Here is a 24,338-nt window from a genome sequence, read left to right as displayed (position 1 = left end):
CCGCGGGCTCCCCGCCGGCCGCCCGGGGGGCACCGCCGCATCCTGGCGCCTGCGGGGGCCCGAGGAGGCCGTCCAGAGCCTGGGCCTCCGCCGCGGCCTCTCCGGGAGCTGGGCCGGGGGAGCCGCGTAGGGCCCCGATGCGGGTGGGGGGGCAGAATGGCAGCAGGAGCTGGGCCGAGGCTTCCTCCGTGTCAGTCCATGCGTGCACTTGCCCGTCCCCGTCTGTCCGTGCGTGTCCTTGCCTGTTCTTGTCTGTCGGTGCGTGTCCTTGCCCGTCCTTGCTGTCTGCCTGGCGGTGGCCGCCCGCCCGATGTCCTTGTGGTGCCTGGAGGTCGAGTTCTGGTCGTCATGGCCTCGCTGCCGGGGAGCGTTACCTCGCCAGCAGTGTTCCCAGAGATTTGCACCCCACTGGATTCTTTTGTATCGTGTTGCCTTTCCTCTCCTCCCCTTTTTCGAAACACGTTTCCTTTTTCAGAGAGTGAATATCTGCTTTTTCGCCGATTTCCTAAAAATACTGTTGGAAATATCTTCATAATCTCAGGTGGAACTTTGTTATTTGTTTGTTTTATGCAGAGACCTGTGTTAGAAGTCCAGTGCATGACTCAGCCAAGTGTTGAAGATGTATTCATGTGTTTACTTTTGTGCATCTCACAGGTCCGAGTCAGGAGAAATAATGTAGCTCAGTGCCTTTAGTTGTGATTTGGAGGGTTTGCTTTCTATGCTCTGTAAGTCTTTACATATTAACAGATACAGATTAGTTCCAGTAATTTCTTTTAAATCTATGGGGGTTTTTAAATGTGCATGTATATATAAATATGTATGTGTGCATATAGAAACTAGAGAAACACAGAGAAAACTATATATGCAGAGAAAGAACTATAGGCCTACTATTCTTTCATATTTTTATCTTCTTGATTGTCCCTTTGGCTACTGCTGCCTTCTCCCTCCTAAACTGGCACCTCTTTTATGGTGTTGAAGGTTAATTGTTAGTCTCCTAAAAATGCTTTAAAATCTTTGACTATGAATTTAGGAGTTTCTCTATGCTAATGCAGAAACTTACTCTTCATGTTCAGCTGCTTCTTTCTGCCCTTCTTCTGCTCTTCTGTGGTGTTGACAGAAGTGTTGCCTGTCCCATGTGGTAAATTGGGTCAGTCAAGTGATTCAGACTGAAAATAATTTTGTTTGTTTGTTTTAAAGTCTTACTACATTTCAAGTAATTATTTCAGAAAAAATGGTAGGATGTAGCAGGGCTGGCTATGAGAAGCATGGAAATATGAGGTAGGTACACTTCAGTTGGTATTTCTTTGAAACAGTGCATTAGATTCCTTGCTTGCCACAGAGGGTGAGTTAAAATTAGGGTGCCTTAGTGTTTTCAGTAAGAGGGATGCTGAGGACATTTGCCTGAGTGGGACTGAAACTTACACTCCACATTCTGTATGACAGTGACCTGATCATAGATCTGGACAGCAAGTTTCTTTTAGAAGAGGGAGAGCATTTTGAATTTGTCTTAAAGTTTTGCGCACAGCTTTGTGATCACTGCTTGTATTTAGAATGAGAATAAAATTTTCCATGGAATAAGGAAAAGACACTTCAGCTTAAGATAGTTTTGGCAGTATGAGGGAATGCTTAAGGTTGTAATTTATTGCATAAGTTTTGCAAGGTATTTATTTCCTGGTTGGGTGGGCAGTGAAATGTAAATCTCCTCTCAGTAGAGAAGAACTGTTTTATACAAAAGTGTCTGTATATGAAAAATATTTATATGCGATTTTATTCTTAATCAGCCTCTGTAGTCTTCCCTACTTGGGAGTGAGAATTAACATACATAATTACTGAGAAGGATTTAGGGTTCTGTGTTTTAAATTCAAGACATCTTCCTGGAGCTCATAGTGAGGTGATGAATCTGAAGTAGACAGGAGGTGTATCCGTTACTTTATTTACTTTGTATTGCTTCTTGTATGCAACTGTTTTCCTTTGTTACGTAGCATATAATCTTTCATGCAGAGCATGCAATACTTTGTATTTCATCAGAAACCCAGATAAATTTCAGTATACAAATAGATGCCTCAAGGTTTGACAGTGTACAAGTCCCATTTTTAGCTTTAGTGTCTCACATGTCCTGACCTCATAGACCTGAACCTTTTACCAAAGACCACTTAAGGTTGTTTTCAAGTTGCAGTGATAAGCTACGGTCCAAAAGATTACTTCTTTGAGAAGCCAGTATCTTGCAATTGGATATATAAATCCTGCAATACTAGTTTCCTTTCAGAAAAGTATTTTGACAGATTTGGTACAAGTAGACTCTTTATTTTGAAGTATGTTTGAAGTATTTGTCTGTCTAATTTATTAGTAATCTCTGTCACACTGTAGAAAGGTTGTGTTATACCAGTATGCTAGATGTGTGTCTTTAGGTAAATAGAGATGTTATAATTACTAACAATAAAAATTATTGATGGTGTTAGGAGATGACTGAAGAAGATTCTGGAACTGTTAACTGTGAGAGCATTTGAATGACTCTTATATCACTACAGGACTGTGCTTTTGTTTACTTAGATTTGGAATAGTTTGGTTGTTTGATCTGTGAAGTTTTCAAGAGGCTTGAAATTATGTTGAACGTGCTCTCCCTAGCTTGGCCTAAAAATTGTAGTGTTTCCTTCCATTACAAATATGGACAGTTGAAGCTGGGGAAAGAACACTTCAAATAAATTCCTGCTGAACTGGGATACTTGTTTCGAATTTCAGATATTTGTTTCAAAATCACTTTAGAGTGTTCCTGAAAAGCTTTCTATAACAATATATTGAAGTCAGAATTAATTTCTGTTGCTGTAGCAGAATGTTTTGTGTGTAGGTGTAGTGTTGCCACATGCTCTGTACATTTCATGATAATGAATTTTTCATGTCACTTTTCTGTGGTTTTTCAAAATATGTTACCTTCCTCTTGTAAAGCTGCTGTAAAAACTCTGAGTATGACATCAAATGTTTTGCTGGTTCATCATCATTGTTGCAGGTTCAGGAGGATGCTCATGCACAAAAAACTCAGGACACAGTAGGAATTGCAAAGCAAATCTATTTTATTAGTCACTTTTGCATAAATACATACCAACCCCTGGATGTTGGAGAAGCTGCTGAGCAGGAGAAAGAGATGGAGCATGGTGCTAGGCAGGAGGAGCAGCAGGTAGGCTGTGCACCTTCAGGACATCTTCTGTATGAAAATGGCATGCATCATGTCCTCCTCTCCCCTCCACCCCAGAACCACACCTTATATCACCTCCTCAGGGGTGGCCAGTTTCAGCATCATCTCGTGCAGGGCCAGCACATGGGATGAGGTCATAACGGCCCATGATCACACCTCCATGCCAGCAAGGGAGTTATTGTGTGTTACTCCCCTTTCACAGGGTGAATCCTACCAGGTGACTGAAGGTTAGTCTTGCCAACTAACTGTAAGGTCTTTTACATTATTCTGTCGGCTTGTACAACACTGGACAAGTATGGCAGGCCTTAGACCTTTCTTCTGTCCCTGACACAATCATAAATGGATATCTGAGGTTATGAAAGTGAAGAATTATGGACACTTGTGTAGTATGAAGCCTGTTATTCAATTAATACTCAAGAAACTGGAGAAATTTGGGATGCTATTTACATTTCAGTTTTCAGTTACTGTCTTTATAAGCAGGCTTCCCTCTCAGGAAAATGAGGGAGAAGCCATTTTTGTGGCAAAATAAAGGACTTCTAAAACAGAAAAAAACCTCCTGTTTTGATTTTTTTATCCTGTCCTTCCATGAAAAGTAGAGAAAATGCCTATTAACTTAAAACAAACAAACAAACAAACAAACAAAAAAAAAACCAAAAACCCAAAAAAACCAAACCAATTCTGCAAGCTAACTAGCTTACTCTTTTGTATTATTGTTTGGTTGGGTTTGTTTTTTCTTCTTTTATGGGATAATAGTGATGTTTTTGTTTCACATCAATGCCAAAGCATGTGTTAAAATACAGCTTAGTAGACTTAGTGGAGCTAGGTCTGGAGCTGCATAGAGTAGAGAGCTGTTTAAAGGTGCACAAAGCCCTGACTGAATCTGGTTACTAGAAACACAATTTTGCCGGTGTTAGTGCTAGCCATTGAGATTTTTGTCAAATCTGAAATAGGTGCCATGTTGCAGAAATTGTATTATTTGTTATTTCATCCCCTGTAATACGTGTCTGCTGCTTACTTTATTCCACACAATATATAAAAGTATGTGTGATGTTGTTAAGCTCAGACACATCAGAAGCTTTGGTTTTCATTAATATATACATAGTTCTGTAGCATTTATCTTTGTTAAAATTATTTCTGGTGACTGATATAATCTGCATAGAGAACCATAGAAAATTTAAAGATAAGATCAGGAGGAAAAGCAGTCTTTTTTGCAGTCTTGCCCTAGCTCTATAAGAGATGTTTCTAGATAGTTTCATTTTGGTCATTCACCAGAAAAAAGAGGCATTTGGCTTTTAAAATACATATCTGGCTGGAATTTTACAATTTTATCTTAGGTATGTATTTTGGTTTTAATTTGTAGCAGAACAAGTACAGTGAGTCACAATATCTTACAGCATAATATCACTAGGGTAATCTGAAATCTGGAATAAAACTCCATCAGTTTTTTGCTTGTGAGATTGTGATGACAAGGAGTGTCGGAGAAGACTCAAGGTGGAAGACAAATGGGCATGGAAAGGGGGGAAAAGATGAAATCCAGTACAGTTCATACACTAAGAGAGCATGAGTTTAAAAGCAAAACTCCAGGCAGCAGTGAGTGTTTGTCTGGTCTTGCAGACACCCTGAAGCAGTAGTTTGGGAGTCGATATTTCGTATGTCTGGAGTCCCTAATTCATTTAAAACCAACTCCTTTTGGCTCTGTCCACACTGTTCAAATAGTGATTATGTGGTTAAGAGAGCATCTAGAAGTCAAATCTTGCCTGTTCATTGTGACTGAAAGCAGTATCAGTGGTTATTTGTTACAGTCACAGATTCTTTGACGACAGGCTATGTCTGGCTCTTGCTGTCCTCTTTCTGCAACAATTTTGCATGCTTTGAGGAAAAGAGGGGAAAATTTCTGATAAGTAGGATTACCTCAGTCCCTCTGCAGTATTTTATGTATTATGTCAAAGCTGCTAATCCATCATTACTTGAGTGTTGCAACAGGATAACTTACTCATGTCTGTTGTGTTCATGCGTATGCACCATTATTAAGATATTAAAGTGACTATGGTGAACCAGAATGGTGTCTTAGATTTCCTGCTTTTGCCTTCTGTTTGGCATTATTGGAAGTAGGGTGTAGGAGTGCTCCTTTGGAGTGGAAAGAGTAAGCTTCTGAAAGCTCCCATGGAGCAATGAAGATGTTATATGTAATGAAACATGGCAGTAGTAGGATGTTGCTGTCAGTGTGAACAAGTCCATCACAATGAAAAAGTGAAAAATACCATATATTGTGTATGGTTTAGTGGTGAGCTCAGATCAAGCTCATTTGAGTTCTTGAAGTGTGTGGGATTCCTTGTAATGTTTGTGAAAGTTTATGTACTTTTAGTATTCATCTATAGGAGGAAGAGGATGGATAGAAAGATGTGCAATTCCGAGGGGCAGATAGGAAAAAAAGTTTGGGAGAGCCAAAGTTTGAGAATAGGGCAAGGAGGAGATATATTGTTCTGGAAAGAGATGGTTTTGTAATGTACTTATGGAGAAGTAAGTAGAGCAGGCATCATGACAGCAAACTGTTCCTGATTCTTAGATGCTGTTTCTCATTGGTCATATAAGTTGGGGTCACTTACTTTAATTACATTCAGTTCCTTTGCTTTTGGAATTGGAAGCCCAGAGGGGAGGAATGATACTCTTTTCAGAAAGTAAAGTTTAAACAGAGACAAGCAGACCAATGTTTAAGGTGTATTTGTGTTGGAAGATAACTAGTGAATGAGCAATGTGCTTGCTTCTCCACTAAAACAGCTGAATGCTCTTCTAACCAATTCTGTGGTAACTGTAGGTTGCTTATGTAAAGTTTGGCATACTTTAAAAAAAGAATTGTTACATGTGATAATAACTTTTTCAAAAACTTACTGATTTGAGAACCTAATAATCTTCTTTCTACTTAGAAGATTTGAAGATGAGTGGAGATATAAATAAAACCCAAAAACTGCACCAAAACAAATCAAACAAACAAGCACTCAAAAAAGCTTTAGAGGGTAAAGGTGAAGTTTGTTGGCAATAGTATCCTAAAACAGAAGGACATAATACTTTCCTTCAGGGATTAAACAATTTGAAACAGAATCTAACAGTGCATTTGAAAAATGTCCCTTGGCTTTCAAGACAATCCCCCAAACATTCTTATGGAAAAGACTTTCATGTTGGTATATCCTAATACCGAATATTTGATACCTCAGAGTTTGAGACATTTATTTGTAGAACTTGTTGGACTAAGTTGAACCACATTTCTTATCAAATTAATTAGTCAATAGTAAGATTATGGAATACCAGATGGATATATGGAGAAGGAGAATAATAAAGTTGTCAATGGACAGTGTTTCAAATCTCTGTTAGCAGAATAATAAAATTTGCTTTGTTGATGCAGGTTTAATACATCATGTTCAACAGATTTAACTCATAGCGGAAAAGTACTGCTATTTGGATTTTAAAAATTACCTTGATTTTGCCTTAGTGTAGGTTTGAGCATTTTGACTCTATTAACCTTGTTGTGGATGAAATTGACTGTTTTAAGAAGCTGAAATGCTGAGAGGCTTTTATAGTTAGCAGGGAATCATGAACCTGCTCACAAATAGTTTTTAAAAAACCCAAGTTTAAAAACTCTTTTTTTATACTAATAATTTCAGTAAATTTGTATGATCCTTAATAGCTAAATCTTTTATATGTTTCTACCCATGTGCAGGTTTTTATTCTTATGATACAGTGGATTTTGCTAAGTTCTAAAAATTTTTTATAACCATTTGATTTTGAGTGTATTAAAAAATATACCTCCTAACTGTCTTAAGATCTTATCCTTTTTTGTTTCTAATAAAAGAAATCTCTAAAGTAGAAGGAGGCAAGCTGCATTGCCATCTTTATAATGTGTATTTTCATATTTCCTAAGAAATTAATGGCATTATTTCTGTCTGAGTTTCAAAGGGCAGTTGTTCTGTCCTGGCAGTGTAATTAGGTACTATTTACTTAGCTCTTTCTAGCTGCAGTAGTTTCTGTCTGAATATTTCCTTGACCCGTGACTGATGTTGAAGAAGTAAAGTAACTTTTGACTCAACAAAAGAGACTGTAGGCAGTTCCAGAATGTGTGTGGGAAAACAGTTCTTGCAGCTGCTTATTTCTGGGGTCTTAACATGAAAGAGTTCATAAACAAGCCCTGTTCACTTTTTAGTCAGACTTTATGTATTTGATATAATTTGATATATCTACATGTTGTCTGAACTGGAATTCAAGAATAAGGTTTGCATTTAAAACACCAGTGTAGCCTTAAGGCGTTATAAAAGTGTGAGCAATATAAATGCTTGCAGTCTCCTTTTAGAGCTAGAGAGCTAGCAGCTGATTAGATAGTAAGAATATGAAAAAGAAGTAAGAATAGTACTGGTGGAGGAGGAGAGGATCTATGTACATGGAAGAGGATAGCAAACACACAAATAGGTGAGCTGATGAGGTTGTTTTTGTTCTTAAAGGTGAGTTCCCAGGAGTTGTTCTGAGATGTGTTTACATTAATAAATAATGACAAATTAAAAAATTAGAAATTAAGAAATTAGAAAAATCAGATAATTATGTAAAAACAGAGCACTCAAGCTTTCTTTGAATGCAGACTTAATTTATGTAGCTTGGTAGTTCTATTGTATTTCTTTTGAAGTACACAATAATTTGTCCTTCATCAGTTTAAAGAATTGTTGTTCCAAGATTGCAGATGCTGATGCAATATGCAAAAGAAAGGAAGGGGTTTATTTTCCTAGCTAGCACCATGTAATTGTTGTTTGCACTTGTGTGTAGAATTGCAGTTAAGGTTTTGATGTGGTAATTTTTTTTTAGAACTCCCATGGAAGACACTTACATAGGCTGCTTACGTTACAGCCAACCATTTGTTTTCCTCTCAAGACAGATGTATATTGTAGAAGGTATTTAATCATGCTGTACCCAAAGCTAAAAGCTTGTGTGGTTAGTATCTTTTGAAAACAAGATAAGATTTAAAATCAGTCATTATAGAGAGACTACATAAAAATTAAGTCCTTTGCTTTGGCTGCAGTATGAGACTGAAAACCAAATGCAGGTGAATTGCATACACTGGAAAAACACAGTATTGTATTTGATAGGAATTAATGCCAAGCAGAGTGTCAAGGAACATCAAAGGCTGTCTACTAGGTAAGACAAGCTAGAAAGTGAGGGTGACCCCAGCAGGCACAGCAGCATTAATGACCAGGGCAAGAGCCAGAACCAGGCCTCGAGGTGAGTAAACCTAATGATGCCACTTAAGCAAGGGCTGGAGACCCAGAGTTGAGCTTTTAAATGGAACTCCATTTAAACTCCAGAGCCACAGGTAAGACATGTTCATGGAGGCCCTGTGTGAGGCTGGTCATGGCCATTAAGACCTGCTAGTGCCCCTTGGTGTCCTGATGCATGGTCTGAGAGTTTGTCTTCAGACTGTCAGTATTAGAGCACTTGAAAACACAGACTATATTCTTGCACATAAGACAGCACCATTGATTTATCTTCTCTGCATGTGACTCAGTACTGAAAAATTTACTGAAGTATCGTGGAGGTTGTTCTCCTCAGAGGTGTATAAGAACCATGTGGGCAGATAGATCAATAGTGTAATTAGGGTGTGTGACATGTAGGGTAGCTAAGGTACATAATAACTGGTTAATGGCAACAGTTCAAAGGGGAACTGAGGACAAAAGCTTAGTGTCAGAAAGGAAATTGAAGAGAAAGGTACCTGAGACAAGGCGAAGTTCACAAAGCAAGTGTGAAATTAAGTAATACAAAATAATATTACCTAGATTATCCCATTCTCATCTAGAACAACTGCTAAGAGCATACAGTTTTGAAAAGAAACCTGCATGTCATGTTCCATTTGTAAAGCATTTGGCTTTCTGTAAGTGGCTTGTACTACAAACATTAGTATATAGCTTTCAAATACAGTTTGTCATAGCTGCCCAATAGCTAAGGCTTACTAGCCAAATAGCTCATTTTACTCTCTTAAACTATTACAAACCAAGATGTGGTTTTGCAGTAACACTTTAAAGGATTCTTTTTTGTGTTGTAGTATACAATTAAAGTGTTAGAGAGCATTAAATTAGAAAGAAATTTATTTATATTTGTATTATATTTATATTTATATTTATATTTATATTTATATTTATATTTATATTTATATTTATATTTATATTTATATTTATATTTATATTTATATTTATATTTATATTACAGAAATATATATATATGCGCCATGTTTTAAAGGCCTTAGATTATTAGAATAAGAATTAGTTAAGCTGGTAAATGCATTCAGATTGAAGGCTAAATCAATAGGAATAGATAGGGATGAAATACAGGACCATGCTATGCCATAAACAGTTTGCAAACACAGAGGAATCTTTACTCTTTTTCTGTTTAATGTTACATGATTCAAAGGCTCTTTTTCAAAATGCACAAAATAAGACAGAGGTGGGTTGTGGAACATTAGTTTCATTCCTCACAGTTTTGAAATAAAACCCTTTGGCTTTTGTTGTTCCTTCTATAAAGAGAGCACAGTTTTTAGTTTTGTCAAGTTGTATGAATGCCTGAATGTATATGTGTGGGGCGTTTGACATTTAGAAAGTACAAACAAAGCAAATGTGTCACCTAGGTATTTTATCTTAACACCCTACACAACTTTCTTTTTTTTTTTTTTAAACTTAATTAGGCTTTCTAACTAGAGAATGTAAATCGAGTTGATAGTTGTTATGACTGTGGAACATTTCTAGTATTTGTCTAACAACTAACTTGCCTAGAAGAGGTTTCTGCTTGGCAACTCGCTACTTTCAGATTGTGAACTGAGGTTAATTCCCAAGAGTAGGTGTTCCAGTTTGGAGAGTTGTGCGTAATGAAATGGTTTATTAGCAGCTGTACAGGTGGCAGTAATTCAGAGCTCCTGTGACCTGATAGCAGTTGGACATCTTACAAATTATGTATTATATTGCTGTAAATGTAGTATATCAGGTATTCATAATGCGTTCTTTGATTTCTACAACAAAAATGTTTAAATAATTGAATAATTTTATTCTTAACATGTTAAGCCCCTCTCTCAAAAGCGTTTCTAATCTGTTTTGTGTAATCGGTCAGAGGCTACTGGTATTCTCTGAGTCATGTGCATATGAGGGTCAAGGAGCACTGACATGACATTTTTAGAAGTTTAGTTGCAAATAATGCCTATGTTTGCATCCAAGCACTTAAAGAAATGTTTTGATACGAGCCTGGAACTTGCAGAGAACTGTTTGAGGATGTGCAGCTGTTGCTTGCCTGTGTGCTGATTTGAACCTCCAGGCTAGCTCTGTGGATTTTTGGCTGAACTTTTCCTCATCTCAAGCTGTTTGCGTTATGCATATGCTTATACTGAAAAGCTTAAAAGACACCTGTATAGTTCTGCAGGAGTAGGTTGAGATGGCCTGGGCATACTGTCTGCCTGATGTGGAGCCTTCTGAAGGACTGATCTTTGTTGTGCATCCAGTCATGCCACCTCAGTTAGCTGGCTGCTCAAATGGGCCCTGTTTGAGTCAGAAAAGTGCGGGCTTGGTACTATGTCAGAGCTAACCTCCTTTATTATGTCTTGACTCCTAGAAAGCTGATTAAGTGAGCAAAACTGGTGGTGGACAACTCATGTCTTCACAGAAATTACTTGTGTCCTGAGGAATTCACTGCAATGCAGGGGTGGATATAGTGCTCTGGTCCTGTGGTAGTTCAGGAAGGACCACGTCTGTCTTTACATTGTGCAGTGGTTCAGCTGATAATTGTTTGAATATAGTAGGTCAACAGCATTTTCTCACACGTGGGATAATTTAAGTAGAATCTAAAATAACTAAAATTAGGTTATTTGCTGTTTAATGAAGTATTCACTACTTGAAAATTAGACTAATTTGAAAGAATTTTAGAATATTTTGTGTTATTCTGTATCAGTGAGTCAGCTCCTGGCCCTGCACAGGAGGGGTCACACCAGGTGCTTGAGTGCATTGTCCAAGCACCTCTTGAGATCTGTCCAGCTTGATTCTGTGACCACTTCCATGGAGAGCCTGTTCCGGTGCCCAACCACCCTCTGTGTGAAGAACATTTTCTTAATCCTCTTTTTCCTAATAACCTCCCCAACACAACTTCATGATGTTCCCTCAAGTACTGTCACCACAGAGAAGAGATCAGTGCCTGCCCACCACCTCCCCTCACAGGAAAGTTGCAGACTGTGATGTGGTCTCTTCAGTCTCCTCTAGACTCAACAGACCAAGGTGCTTTTCATGTGGCTTCCCCTTAAGACCCTTCAGCGCCTCCTTGGCCCTCCTGTGGGCATTCTCTAATAGCTTTATGACCTTCTTGTATGGGGGGTGCCCAAAAGTGCCCCCAGCACTGGAGGTGAGGCTGCCCCAGTGCAGAGCAGAGCAGGACAATCCCCTCCCTTGCCTGGCTGGTGATGCTGTCCCTGATGCCCCCAGGACACTTGGCCCTCCTGGCTGCCAGGGCACTGCTGGCTCATGTTCAGCTTGCCATGGACCAGAACCCCAGGGCCCTTTCCATGGCACTGCTCAGCAGCCTTTCATTCCCCAGTCTGTCTGTACATCCAGGGCTGCTCCATCCCATGTGCAGAATCCAGGACTTGCCCATGTTAAATTTCATCTGGTTTGTGATTGTCAGTCCTTCTGTTTCTCAAGATCTCTCTGTGCAGCCTCTTTGCCTTCAACAGCTCCTCCCAGTTTTGTATGATTGTTGAACTTGCTTAGTATTCCTTCCAGTCCTGCATCCAGGTTGTTAAGGAAGATGTTGAAGGTCTCAGGGCCTAAGATGAAGTTCTGTGGAACCCTCCTAGTGACAGGTCACCAGACTGATGTCACCCCCTTCACTGTAACCCTTTGTGCCTGGCAGCCCATGAGCCAGTTCTCATAATATGTTTGTCCAGCTGTGAGCTGGACATTTTGTCCAGAAGGATCCTGTGAGAGGCAGTATTGAAAGCTTTGCTGAAATCCAGAAAGATCACTACAGCTGTCTTCCCTTGAGCAACTAGCTGTGTTACTTTGTCATAAAAGGATATTGACAAGCAGGACTGTTCCCTCATGAAGCTGTGCTGGTGTGACTCATAGCTGCATTGCCCTTCAGGTGTTTTTCAGTAATTCTCAGAATTATCTTCTCCAAAACTTTACCAGGCACTGAAGTGAGACTGACAGGCCTGTAGTTCAGTATTTGTAAAGGCAGGTTAACTTAACATTTAGCTTCAAAGATGCATACTTTTAACTTCTTAACCACATGTCAAATGTTTATTTCCTTGTTCATTTTGTACGTTTGTATAACCGTTGCTTCTTTTTATAAGTTTTGCCTGTCAGAAAAGCATAGTCAATTCTTGCCCTGTTTTCCAAACAGATGACTGGAAAAAAAAATTATTGCATATTAACTTATTAGCAAGTAAAAGCAGTGTCTTTGTATTTATATTTCAATTTCAATTATTTCAGCAACTTACTACAGAAATTTTAGTAGTTTAGAGAAATAAATTAATACTGCGTTCATCCATTTAGAAATATAATTTACTCTGTTTAACATCATTTTGTAGGCAAAGGAAAAAGTACGATTAGCCAACTTTGCCAGAGTATGAAAGTACTATTTATTAATAAGGAGCTTTGTTTTCCTCCAAACATGAAAGTTATTCTTGCAGTTCATACTACAAAATAGAATTACGTGTCACCATAGGCAGTGTTTGGCACTATATTTGTAATTTGCTTCTGTTGGAAAGTAGTAGACTAGTAAGTGAAACTGAGTAAAAATAAAATACCATTGACTTTAAGTCGTTATTACTTCAACTACAGTAGTGAGTTTAACACCAAGAAAGCATTATCCCACTGTGTTTAAATTAATCTCTCAGAAGTTTAACTTTCCAAGCTGTCTTTATAAAAATGCATTATTTTGGGGCTAAATAAAAATATATTATATTGGGCTGAAAACTGTGGTTTGTGTTGCATTTGACATTGTATCATTATTACTTGTGTTTTATGTGCCAGAACTTCATACTGATTTGTATTTAGTCTGTTTAATCACAGTATATGGCTTGGTGCTGTGGAAGTTGTTAGCTGATAGTGTTTCTTTTTGTTCTTTTTGTTCAGAATTTAATGTTTTTATGGTGGCTCTACGTTTTGAAGCTTATATTATTAGCCATGCAATAATTTTAAATGCAATAATATTAAAAAGGTTGGTTTTCTAAAAATTAACAATATTCAGTGTATTGAATGGTTTTTCACGGCTTCTGCATATATGTATATTTACATCCACTGGTGCCCTGGTCTTTCAGTGTCAGAATACTTTAGATTTACTTCTTAATGACTGTCGTCATTTTTCACATGGCACATGGGGCTTTCTTCTAGACTTTGTTTTACCTATACATTATGAACTTATTACCTGTTCTGTGATACCTGGATTTTTAAAACCATATCTCCAACAGCTGACCAAAAGGGGGTGCTAATAGATCAAACAGTCAGATGTGTTGCATAAAGAGGTTAAGGAAAAGGTTTTGTGCAATGGCTTAAGTCCCAGCTACTGAATTGTGTCAGGAAAATACAAGTTTTCACGTCTGGATTTTGTTAGCATTTCGATCACAGCACTGCTCTCAGTGGAAGACAGATTGATGCCATGTAAATATGGCAGTTTCTTACCATGTAGGGATTAAGCACGGGTTACTTAGCAGATATTTACAGTGGTCAAATTTGTTTAGCAGTTGAATACAGATACCCAGAACTACGAAGTAATACATTCAAGTCAGATGCTTTAATTCAAAGGACAAAAGACATCCACTGACCATTTTTTTAGTGTTTGCTTTCTTCTGTTCAACGGAAGTTAATGGCTTCAGCAGAGTGGGGGCCAACAACTTAAGAAGGGAATTGAAGACCTAAGAATCTTCCCTGCAACAAGGATCTGCTATGTCCTTATCTCACAGTGGGAAAAGATGTTTGAGAGACCTGATACTGTTATGAATATTGTAGTTTTCCAGTAGACTGAAGAACTTCAATGGCTTCTCTCTGGACTCCTTTTTTTGTATAGCAGGGATGTTGAACCATTTGTGACTTCCTTGTAACTGCAGATGACGGTGGAAAGGGAATACACACTTATCATGGAAGACATGGTTAGGTGATCACAGCATTTGTTTTTTCAGGACACATGGTACCTACAGCAAGTTTTGAATTCTACAAACACATATTTTTGCTGGTAATTCTCATTAATTAATTCTGTGTTACTGAGCTGATGTAAGAGTTACAAGTAATTAATAAGAAGACCATGTAATTTAGTCTTTGCCAAGTATCTATTCCTGTCTTCTCTATACAGTGTAAAAGGCATTTTACATACATAGGCTTATTTTGAGACTGTAAAATAACAAACGGTAGCCATAATTATTTCTAGATTCAATGTTCAGTTCTATAACACCTCTCTTAAGAACTAAGCACAGTGGAAGAAGAAGTTACTTGGACCTTTTTAAAATTCCTGAGACCAGATATATCATTAAATTATATTGTTTTGTAGCATATATATAATAAAGTCTATGCTGAAGTAATCAGATTGGTGGTAAAGACAAAATCTTGGTATACAATGTTACAGTTTAAATGAACCTCAGAAGTTAGTGTGATGAAATTATTATAAACTATAAAAAATCTTAACTTACAGTGGCGTCACATAATAAGTAGTTTGAATGAGATTAAGGAATTGAGATTTTCAACACAATGGCATGGGGCAGGGAGAAAATCCTTTTGTGAATATAAATTGAATGATGTTTAAATGGTGGACTCAGAAGATAAAGGAGCTACTATAGTGTGGGAAAGTATATGGAAAGTCATAAAGGAGAGGTGACTTTTTTAGTAAACCTTAATTTTTGTTTTACGTAATTTTGAAGAGTTTTTGTTTTAAAAGGCAAGCTTTTACAATTAAACCTAGGTTTTTGCATTTAAACACCTGTTTGTTGACCAGTAACAAGCTCTCTATAAGGAAAACATTTGGGCAGATTCACAACAGAACTGTGGCCAGTTTGGAGCCTTTGTTTATTAGATAGTAACCACGAAGGAAGTTCGTTTGGTACATGTTTTGAATAGGTCATAAATGAGCCTAGAAGATAGCAAGGTTTATTGGTGCTAGCCTCATGTAAAACTTTATAGTTTCTGAAGTTCTGAATTATTTTAACAGTCTATTTGTTATTATTCTAAGTATTCTGTGTACAATAATTCTAAATCAGAGTTTGATTAGACTTGGAATAGGGTAGAAGTAGAACTTCCTGCTCTTAAGGCCTCATCCCAAAATATTTCAACAAGAAAAAAAATGCACAAGCAGAGAAAAATAAGCAAAATGGAGTAATGTATACCCATATTGTTACAGAGAGAAAGGAAGAAAGCAGATTACCTTTCCAGAGGTTAGTAATAGAAAAAAAGCAGTAGGAAATTGTGAGGATGGAATTGTAAAATGTATGTCTTATACTTCTGCAAGATTATCCATCAGAAAAGCTACCTAAAAGTCAGGGTGGATGTGGGCAAATATTAATGGAGAATTTTGTGAGAACTACTGTATGGTTGAGGATGAAATACAAGGTTTAAATCAAGTGTTCACTTTAGTGATTTAGATTGCAAATTCATTTAACTTGAAGGTAGAATAGATATTATAAAGTTTATACTATTTTGAAGGTGAAGCCTGAGTGATGAAATTATACTTGCCATTGTGGGAGTTTTGAGAAGAGAAGATTGTGTGAAAGAGGTGCTTTTTGTAGTTCTGTCCTTGGATTAGAGCCTGACATTAGCTACAAACTTGTGATGAAGCCTGTTGAAAATTAAACAGGCATTCTGGGAATCAAGCTATACTTTCTATTAACTTTCGAATAGTAGTATTTAGTTCATATTACATTTCAGAGTTGCTGGTTTTCCCAAACTTCAGATTACTTTCCTATGAGAGATGCAACAAATGGAAATATTGTCAGCCTGCATCTTTAAAGCACAGCTGGTGTTTTATGTATTTTCACATGGAGGTCTCTCCTCTGCTGACGTGAGATTCACTTTCCTAGTCTGGTCCAAAAACCAGTTTTCAAACACTCTTCAGTTACGAAGTTCTTAGGGAAAGTATGTTCTGTCCAACTCATTGCAGTCCAGGGAAGGACAGAAGACAGGTTAGTCAAGTAGTGTACAAAGTTGCAAATTCCAGTAACAGTTAAGTATATTTCAGAATTGTGTAGTGAAAAGAAATTAAAAATTATGAAGATGAGAAGTTGACTTAGGTTAGTACGCTGTCCATCTGCTTGTGAAGAATAGCTAAAGTAATCATGGAGAGCTTATAAGGTATGATGGCTTGGAAGTTACCTAGCTGACAGAGTCATCTCGTGCAAAAAACCCATCTCCCTCTGTGTAAAATGTGGAGGCATCTCAGAAGGAGATCCTGCCCACCTTTAATCTGGTGGGATTTTTACACTGCTCTTGATCATGGCCTTAGTAAAAACAATGTCAAATGACATAAAGCTGAGTGGAAATAATTTTCAGGCGCATGGCATTTGTACTGTTCAAAGCTGATTAGTGCTTCTTCAGTTTAAAGAAAAACAACCCACTCTCAACCCTATTTAAACTAAGTTGTGCTAAATTTTGTTTATAATTGAATTTGTGTTACAAGAAAAAGTATCATCCTGATCACCCTTTTTACAACCCTTGCCTACTTGAATCTTTACATATTTATCAGATCTCTCAACAGAGCAAGCTTCAGAGAACTTCTTGATTTATAGTCTAAATGAGTTTTCTTTAGAGAACAAAATTGTATAATCTACCGCACTTCTTTGGACATACATCAAGTAATGTTATGAACACTATATCACATGAAGTTCTGGAATACCTGCAGAATATTACTTTCATACTAAGGCTACTGTAGTGGGGAGGAAACTAATTATCCTATTATAATGTTTTCTTCCTTATTTAAGGTTGGATATGTTGTGGCTTTAGCTACTTAGGTCTGGAGCACAAGTGTAATGCTGCTGTTCAGGACGCTCTTAACTTGGTGTGTAATTGAATGAGGACCAAGTAGCAGCCTGTTCTCCTAGTACCGCAGTATCTCTCTAGTCTGTTTTTATGATGTATTATTTTACATGTGCAAATTAAAAAACAGCAGCCATGTTGAGCCAGAAATCTCTGGTACAGAGTCATTACCTTGAATTTTTATGGAATTATTGTGCTTCCTTGCACTTGAAAACTTGTGGGTTTTGAAACAAAGTAATTTTCCTGACAGATTTTGTCACTTTAGATAGCAGTAGATGTGTCTGTCCATGCCACAGAGTTAGGTGATTCTGTGAACTTTAAGATGTTTTGAAGTTGTTAATGGCAGAGAGAAGATAATTTAGTAAAAGGTAATCTGTCTTAAAAGTATAGATTTATATTAAATGTTTTGGAACTGAACTTTGTTCCAGTTGCTTAATTTCAGAGAGTTCTTGTGATAAAACTGAATTCCTGCATTTTTGCTCCTTATTTCCTTAAAATGGCCTTAATTAAATATGGAGCACACTATTGTCTACCTGGATTTCTCCAAGGGTTCTAGTACACTCTGTCAGAGCCTTCTCCCAGAAAAACTGGTGTGTTACAGTCTAGTGAAGTGGTCCATGCAGTGGGGGAGGAACTGGCTGTCAGGCAACACTCTGAGGGTGGTGGTGTCTCACTTGGCAACCTGTCACAACAGGGTCCCCAGGGATCAGCTTTGGGCCCAGCACTGTTTGATTTGTGTGTGGTGAGATCCTGATAAACCCTGATAAAAGTTTGCTGGTGATACCAAACTGAGTGGGAAAGTGGACACTTTGGAAAGGAAATTCACCCTGCAGGAATACCTAGACAGGCTGCAAGAGTGGGCTAACAAGATTCTTACGAGTTCAACGAGAGCAAGTTGCAGTTGCTCAGCCTGGGAAATCATAATCCAAAACTGCAGTTTAGTCTGGGATTTACCTGACTGGGAACTAGCTCTGGGGTAAGGGACCTGGGGGTCCTGGAGGAGAACAGTCTCAGTCTGTATGGACAGTTGCTTCTGAGCAAAGAGAGGCAACAGATTGCTGGGTTGCATCAACAAAAGCATAACCAGAAGAGATGAAGAAGTTATGATACCACTGTTCTCAGCACTTCTCAGTCCATATCAAAGCACTGGGAAGCCTGCCAGGCAAGGAAATGCTGAACGAATTGGGTTGAGTTAGTCTTGAGAAGACTTAGAGGAGACCTTATCACCATGTTACAGTATTTTGAAAGGTGGTTACACATAAGGTGGACACTCCTTTTTTACAGTGAGTTGCATGCAGAAGGAACTAATGGTACAAGTTACTCCTTTGGAGATCTTGGTTAGACACAAGGAAAATTTTTCAGAATGTGGTAGAGTCAGTCAGCTATTGGAACAATCTCTCCAGGAAAGTGATGGGTTCCTTAGTGTTGGGCAATTCAAAGATTCAGCTGGCCTATCTTGTCCAGGGTGCTGGGCCATCTTGTCTAGACCGTGCTTTTGCCAAGAAAGATTGGAACAGATGGTCTTTGAGATTCTCTTTTCTTCCAACCTGGTATTCTATCATGAGGTCAGAGAATTAGGTTTCTTGGCTTGTTTCACCTGTTGTTGCATTGTTTTGCCAAAAGATGATTTGTTCTCAAGGGGCCTAATCCTTTCATTGTGACATAATGTAAGCTAAGGGCAAATTTGATTTGTTAATTCAGTGATGTCAGATTGGGTTCTCTGTTTCCATATGTATCTTACAGATTTAGCAATTATGCAAAAATATAAATTGTATTTCTTGGAAATGAATAAGCTAACCCAAAATTATTTAGAAATGAAGCAAAATAATTGTGAGTTTTGCCCACTTACAAAAGAAAACTGTTTGTGGTATCGGCTTAAGAGTTTGTTTTGTCAATTTTTTGGTTTGATTTGGGTTTTTTGGATTTGTTAATGTCCTGTTATTGAAGTGTAGAATTGGAGCTTTACCATTACAAATAGATTTAGGATTTTTTCCTCTGATGCCATCAGTTTAAGGATCAGAATTCCAGAATGCTTGCAGCAGCCTTGTATTTTTCTGTCTGTTCGTGACAAACCAGCTACTGTACATTCATATAGAGCAGTACAGTCCTTGCCACTGGCAGTCTCTCTGTGACAGAGAGCCTGTAGGCTGACATAAAGTGCAGCCTGTTGTGAACTGCTAAGTGGGAGTCTGCCAAAAACTCAGCAGACAGAACTAATTGGGGAGAAAAAGGATTTTTGTGCCCTCATCTCTCCCTCTTCAATTTTTTTTACAAGACGGATATTGTTAAAGTAACTTGTTTATGTAAGATTTGTCTGCCTCTATTTTCTCATTGCATGAATCATTTTTTAACTTCAAGTCTTGCACTGCAGGTCACTGAGCACTTCCACATGGCGGCTGGCACAGGACCAAACTCGAGACACGCAACTCATCACAGTTGATGAAAAATTGGTAAGGGTTTTCTACTGAATACTATGATACAGCCTTCAGGGTTATTTCTGCACAATAGGCATTCAGTATGGTATTCTGCGTTCTTCTAGGAAAAAGCCATATAAATGTGAACTACAAAGCAACAGTCCTTTATACACTTTTAAAAGTGGAACATCAGTAAAACATAAGTATGTGAACTAATATGGCATTCAAAGTGTTAAGCAATGAAAAATGATGAGTACCTTATTTATTATTGTTATATTTTAGTCAGAGACCAGTGTGAACTGTAATTAATAACAAGTTTGCTCTTTTTGAAATTTATGTGTATTTTCTGTGTAGTGAAATTATGTGGAATTTGCCAGCTTCCTGAAGTTTTCTTCATTGGTATCCATATTACTAAAGATACTGTGTAAAGATATATCATGGAAGATTATTGTTACTATGCACATACACTCTAGCTTTTGAATATGTATGAAGGTTAGATTACAACTGGAAACAAATGCATAACATTCTTCTGCTAATCAGTAGCAGATCAGAAATTTGGCAATCTTTTCTTGTAACTTCTTCCATAATGTGTGGTCTGTTACTCTAGATGCAACCTGACACTTATGTTTACATTATTCAATAGTATAATTTTTGTAAGACTTCTGGGGGGAATGCATCACAGTAGAAGCATGCCTTTCATTGGTTTTCATACTGCTTTTGAATCTCCAGGAAAACAGTGTTCCTATCATATGTATCAGACAGTTCACACTGTAGGTATCTTCTTTGTATCCCTGAAGCTATACTAACTACCTAAGAAATATTTAGAATTTATATTTATAAATTGTACTTTTGTAATGATATGTACAAGTTGAGACAGCTGAAGTTTAACAGGCTGTTGGAAAAACCCCACACTTAATCAACTTTTTGGGGCTTTTTTTCTCTTGTGCTTTGTATATAGATGTAGCAGTAATAATCTACTTACAAGTGAAAAAAATAACTAGTGACTTCATAAACTTCTTTCTGAATTTAAGAAATAACAGTAGACCTACATTTTCTGAAATTAATTCCAAATGCACTGTTTTTTAATGTTAAAAGATACATATATATATTTGAATACATTTTCTATAATGCTTAAAAATATCACATTTCCCTGTTGTGGCCTTGGGTGATGGGTACATATGTCTGAAAAGACTACAATGCAAAGACAGACTCACAAAAAAAAACACTGTTCCATCTTCCATATTGAATTTAAATGTGCATTATCCAAAGTTAGTGTTGTACATTACCCTGTCTAGCTATTAGAGTTTATACTTTCATTTGAGTTAAGGTAAAACTAGTTGGAAATACAGCTTAGTGTTATTGTAAATACACTTTACATGGAGTGTGTAGTCATTATATGTAGTCACCAAGTTGAAAGCTCTCATATCATATTTGCTGAGGTTTTCTGAGATCTTGTATTATCAGCCATTTATTTATTTGAATACATATAATGAATCAAAATTATATCTTTATTTCGTGGAGTTAGGTTTGATGTCAGACTAATATTGTTTTCTTACAGTGTTGTGCATGTAGGTCCATATTCTAAACACAAAAGTCTTTTTTTTCCTTTTTAGATTATTGTAAAACAAAAACAAAATGACAGAAAATTAGAAACTTCCTTTGTGGGTTTCATTAAATTTTGTGAATAGTTTCCATAATGTTCTAAATTAATGTTCTTTTAATGGGCAAAAATTATATTCCATTAGCAAGGAAAATTGTCTCACGGTTTGATGTGGTTTTCAACTGTTTCAACCTTAGGAGAAATTCTCTAGACACCTGTTAAATCTCATGTTAGAGTACTAGCTTACCTTATTTTAGGTTGCTGCAATATATTTCCTATTTTTAAGTATGATTAATTGCAACCAATTGAGACTAATTTAGCATATTACAGGTGTTTTCTGTTAATTAATGTTACAAAGCATGTCATTATTTCTTGTGAATTGTGTTTAAACTGTGCTCTGGAAATTGATGCTTAACATTTACCTTCTTTTCTATTACAGATTGTTAGAAAACATTAAATCTTATTTTGATGGATTTGCCATCTTTGTCATATTTTAATTTTTTTTTTAAAAAGCTGGACCTCCCCTTATATGTGCTTTTGCTTCCATTTCAGAAGGAGCAAGAACAGGTGGAAGAGGGTATATGGTCATCCTTGCTTGTCACTCTCATTTTTTAACTTATTTTGAAACTAAACTCTTCTATGACTTGATATTTACAAAGCTGAGTAATGCTAAGGTTGTTGAAAACGTTTAATTGCATACTGTAGTGGAGTTAATCTGTATTTCCAGTGCTCTTATAGACCTTGTGTTCTTATGTGTACGTGCATATGCTAGAGCTTGTTCAACAGAGTAATTTGATTCTAGGAGTGCTAAACTGTTCCTTGTTTTGGGAAACACAAATTAAATAGAAGAGGTATGAGCATCCTGACATTGAATAATTAGGCGGTAGTCAGTCACTTCCTTACTGCAGCCTAGACTCTGCTCTGTTGAATGCAACAGAAAAATGAGTTCTAATGAAATAGTACGAAAACTAGTGGTTCAAACCACGTTCATCACAGTAGAAAAAAAGTGTGTCTCTTCAATGTAAAAGAAGCTACACTCAGCTTGTGTAGAACACATCCAAGAAATTATATTTCTGTATCAGTTATTAGCTGTTTTCAGTGAATACTGAATAAAATACCTTTTAATGAACAGTAAAACCTGAAGAAAATAACATACAAAATGAACAAAGCTCAACAGAAATACGGTTCTTGCATCACATTTTGGTTCTCTGGCCGCCAATTAGGTCATATTCCAAATAGCTGTGTGAAAAGTAGTCTCTCAAGGTCCTGCTTGCTTTAGGAAATTTGGGCTATGGAGGGCAAAGGCTGTCAGCTGCAAGTCTCACTCAGGTAATGTTCCAAATTATTTAACTGTTTGTGTGTATGGCATAACATATATCATTAGATTGTCATTAGAAGTGGCTTTGCCTGAAATACAGATTTGAGCTGTTCTGATTCCTTTGGTTTGTTTCAGTTGTTGTGAGTATGGTGCATCAATACTGTGTGTAGCTAAAAGTCATCCAGTTCAGCATGCATGCTTTAAGCAGGCTTCCCAGTCAGTGCTGGTAAGGTTGTGTTGTGGATATTAGCCTGGAGTTAGGCACTTTGGTGGAGGTTGCTCTTTGCAGCTGAAAGGCTCCCACAAATATTTGCCAATAAAAGGACTTTTTTACTGGTTAAATGATGATATTTCAAGAATGTTTCAAAATTAGAACTACTGTCTGAAATTATCCGTTGCATTGCTAAAGCAAAATATTCAACTAACAATATATATTCTGTAGCTCAATGCAAAAAATATTGCAAGAGCAGTTATAAGGCTTGGGGAGTGGTAGTTACCTCACAGATGTTTTTATTCTGTATCAGGCCAAGATGAAATAAGATGAGTTGCTGCTGTGAGTTAAGTATTCCAGGCCAGTGCTACACAATGCAGTTTAAATGGTACTAAAATAGTTTTCAGCATGGTGAGAACATCTAGGGGCAGACTATTACAAGCATGAAAGGCTAAATAGAATGATGCTATTAACATTTCGTGACATGTCCTGAAGTTGTTTTATATATACTGCTAGTTAACCTTTCCTAAGAACAGTTCATAAGTCTTAGCACTGAACCTCATTAAAGGACTATTTTCCATCAGACTGTAGACAAACTCTGTAACTCACTGATGATAACTTGCATAAACCAAAACAGGCACAGAAAATCCGAACCTTTATTTGAGGATGAGCCATTCATGGCATTTATGAGGGCACTCAAGATGAGCTGAAAATGTCATATACTGCAGCAGCCTAGGCCAGTGATGTAAGTCACTGTGGGTGAAGGACAGGCTATGATGTTGTCTACCTGAATTTTAAGAAATCATTTTCCACATCTTCCACCTGAAAAAAAAAAATCTGCTCATGGCCTAGATTGGGTGTATTTTTCACTTGACGGAAGCCTTAGTGGCCAAGGTTTAAATACTGAAAGGCCAAGTCCAGAGAGTAGTGGTGGATGAAGTTAAAACCAGTTGGTACTGATCATAAGTGGTGTTCCGCAGGGCTCAGTATCAGAGCTAGTCTTGTATGATGTCCATACTGGTGATCTGTTCAAGGGGATCAAGCACACCCTCAGTCAGTTTGTAGGAGCCACCAACTTGGACAGGAGTATACATCTGCTGGAAGGTAGGAGGCTTTTGTAGGGGCATCTGGACAGGCTGATCGGTGGGCCAATGGTGTGAGGTTCAACAGATTAAGTCCTGCTATTCGGTCACAAAAACCCCAGGCAATGCCACAGGCTGAGGAAGAGTGAGTGGAAAAGGACCTGGGGGTGCTGGTGCCAGCAGCTGAACATGAGCCAGGGTGTGCCCAGGGGGCCAAGAAGGCCAATGGCATCCTGGCCTGGATCAGCAATGGTGTGGGCAGCAGGAGCAGGGCAGGGATTGTCCCCCTGTCCTGGGCACTGCTGAGGCCACACCTCGAGTGCTGTGTCCAGCTCTGGGCCCTGAGTGCAAGAAAGGCACTGAGGGGCTGGAGTGAGTGCAGAGAAGGGCAGTGGAGCTGGGGCAGGGTCTGGAGCACCAGTGCTGTGAGGAGCAGCTGAGGGGGCTGGGGGTGTTTAGCTTGGAGAAAAGGAAGCTCAGAGCACACGTCATTGTTCCCTAAAAA

General features: G+C 37.8%; 1 protein-coding gene across 1 annotated transcript in view; it reads left to right on the top strand.

The window, feature by feature from the left end:
- NDUFS4 (NADH:ubiquinone oxidoreductase subunit S4) overlaps positions 1-24,338 on the top strand; it is a 46,939-nt gene that overhangs the window by 696 nt on the left and 21,905 nt on the right. Inside the window, exon 2 of the mRNA XM_056513833.1 lies at positions 19,580-19,658. Within this exon, the coding sequence (XP_056369808.1) occupies positions 19,580-19,658 (79 nt within the window). The remainder of the gene's footprint in view (positions 1-19,579; positions 19,659-24,338) is intronic.

The sequence above is a fragment of the Oenanthe melanoleuca genome, chromosome Z (assembly GCF_029582105.1).
Source record: "Oenanthe melanoleuca isolate GR-GAL-2019-014 chromosome Z, OMel1.0, whole genome shotgun sequence".
Taxonomy (NCBI): Eukaryota; Metazoa; Chordata; class Aves; order Passeriformes; family Muscicapidae; genus Oenanthe; species Oenanthe melanoleuca.
Note: the sequence above shows the minus strand (reverse complement) of the source record. Positions and strands in the feature narration are given on the sequence as shown.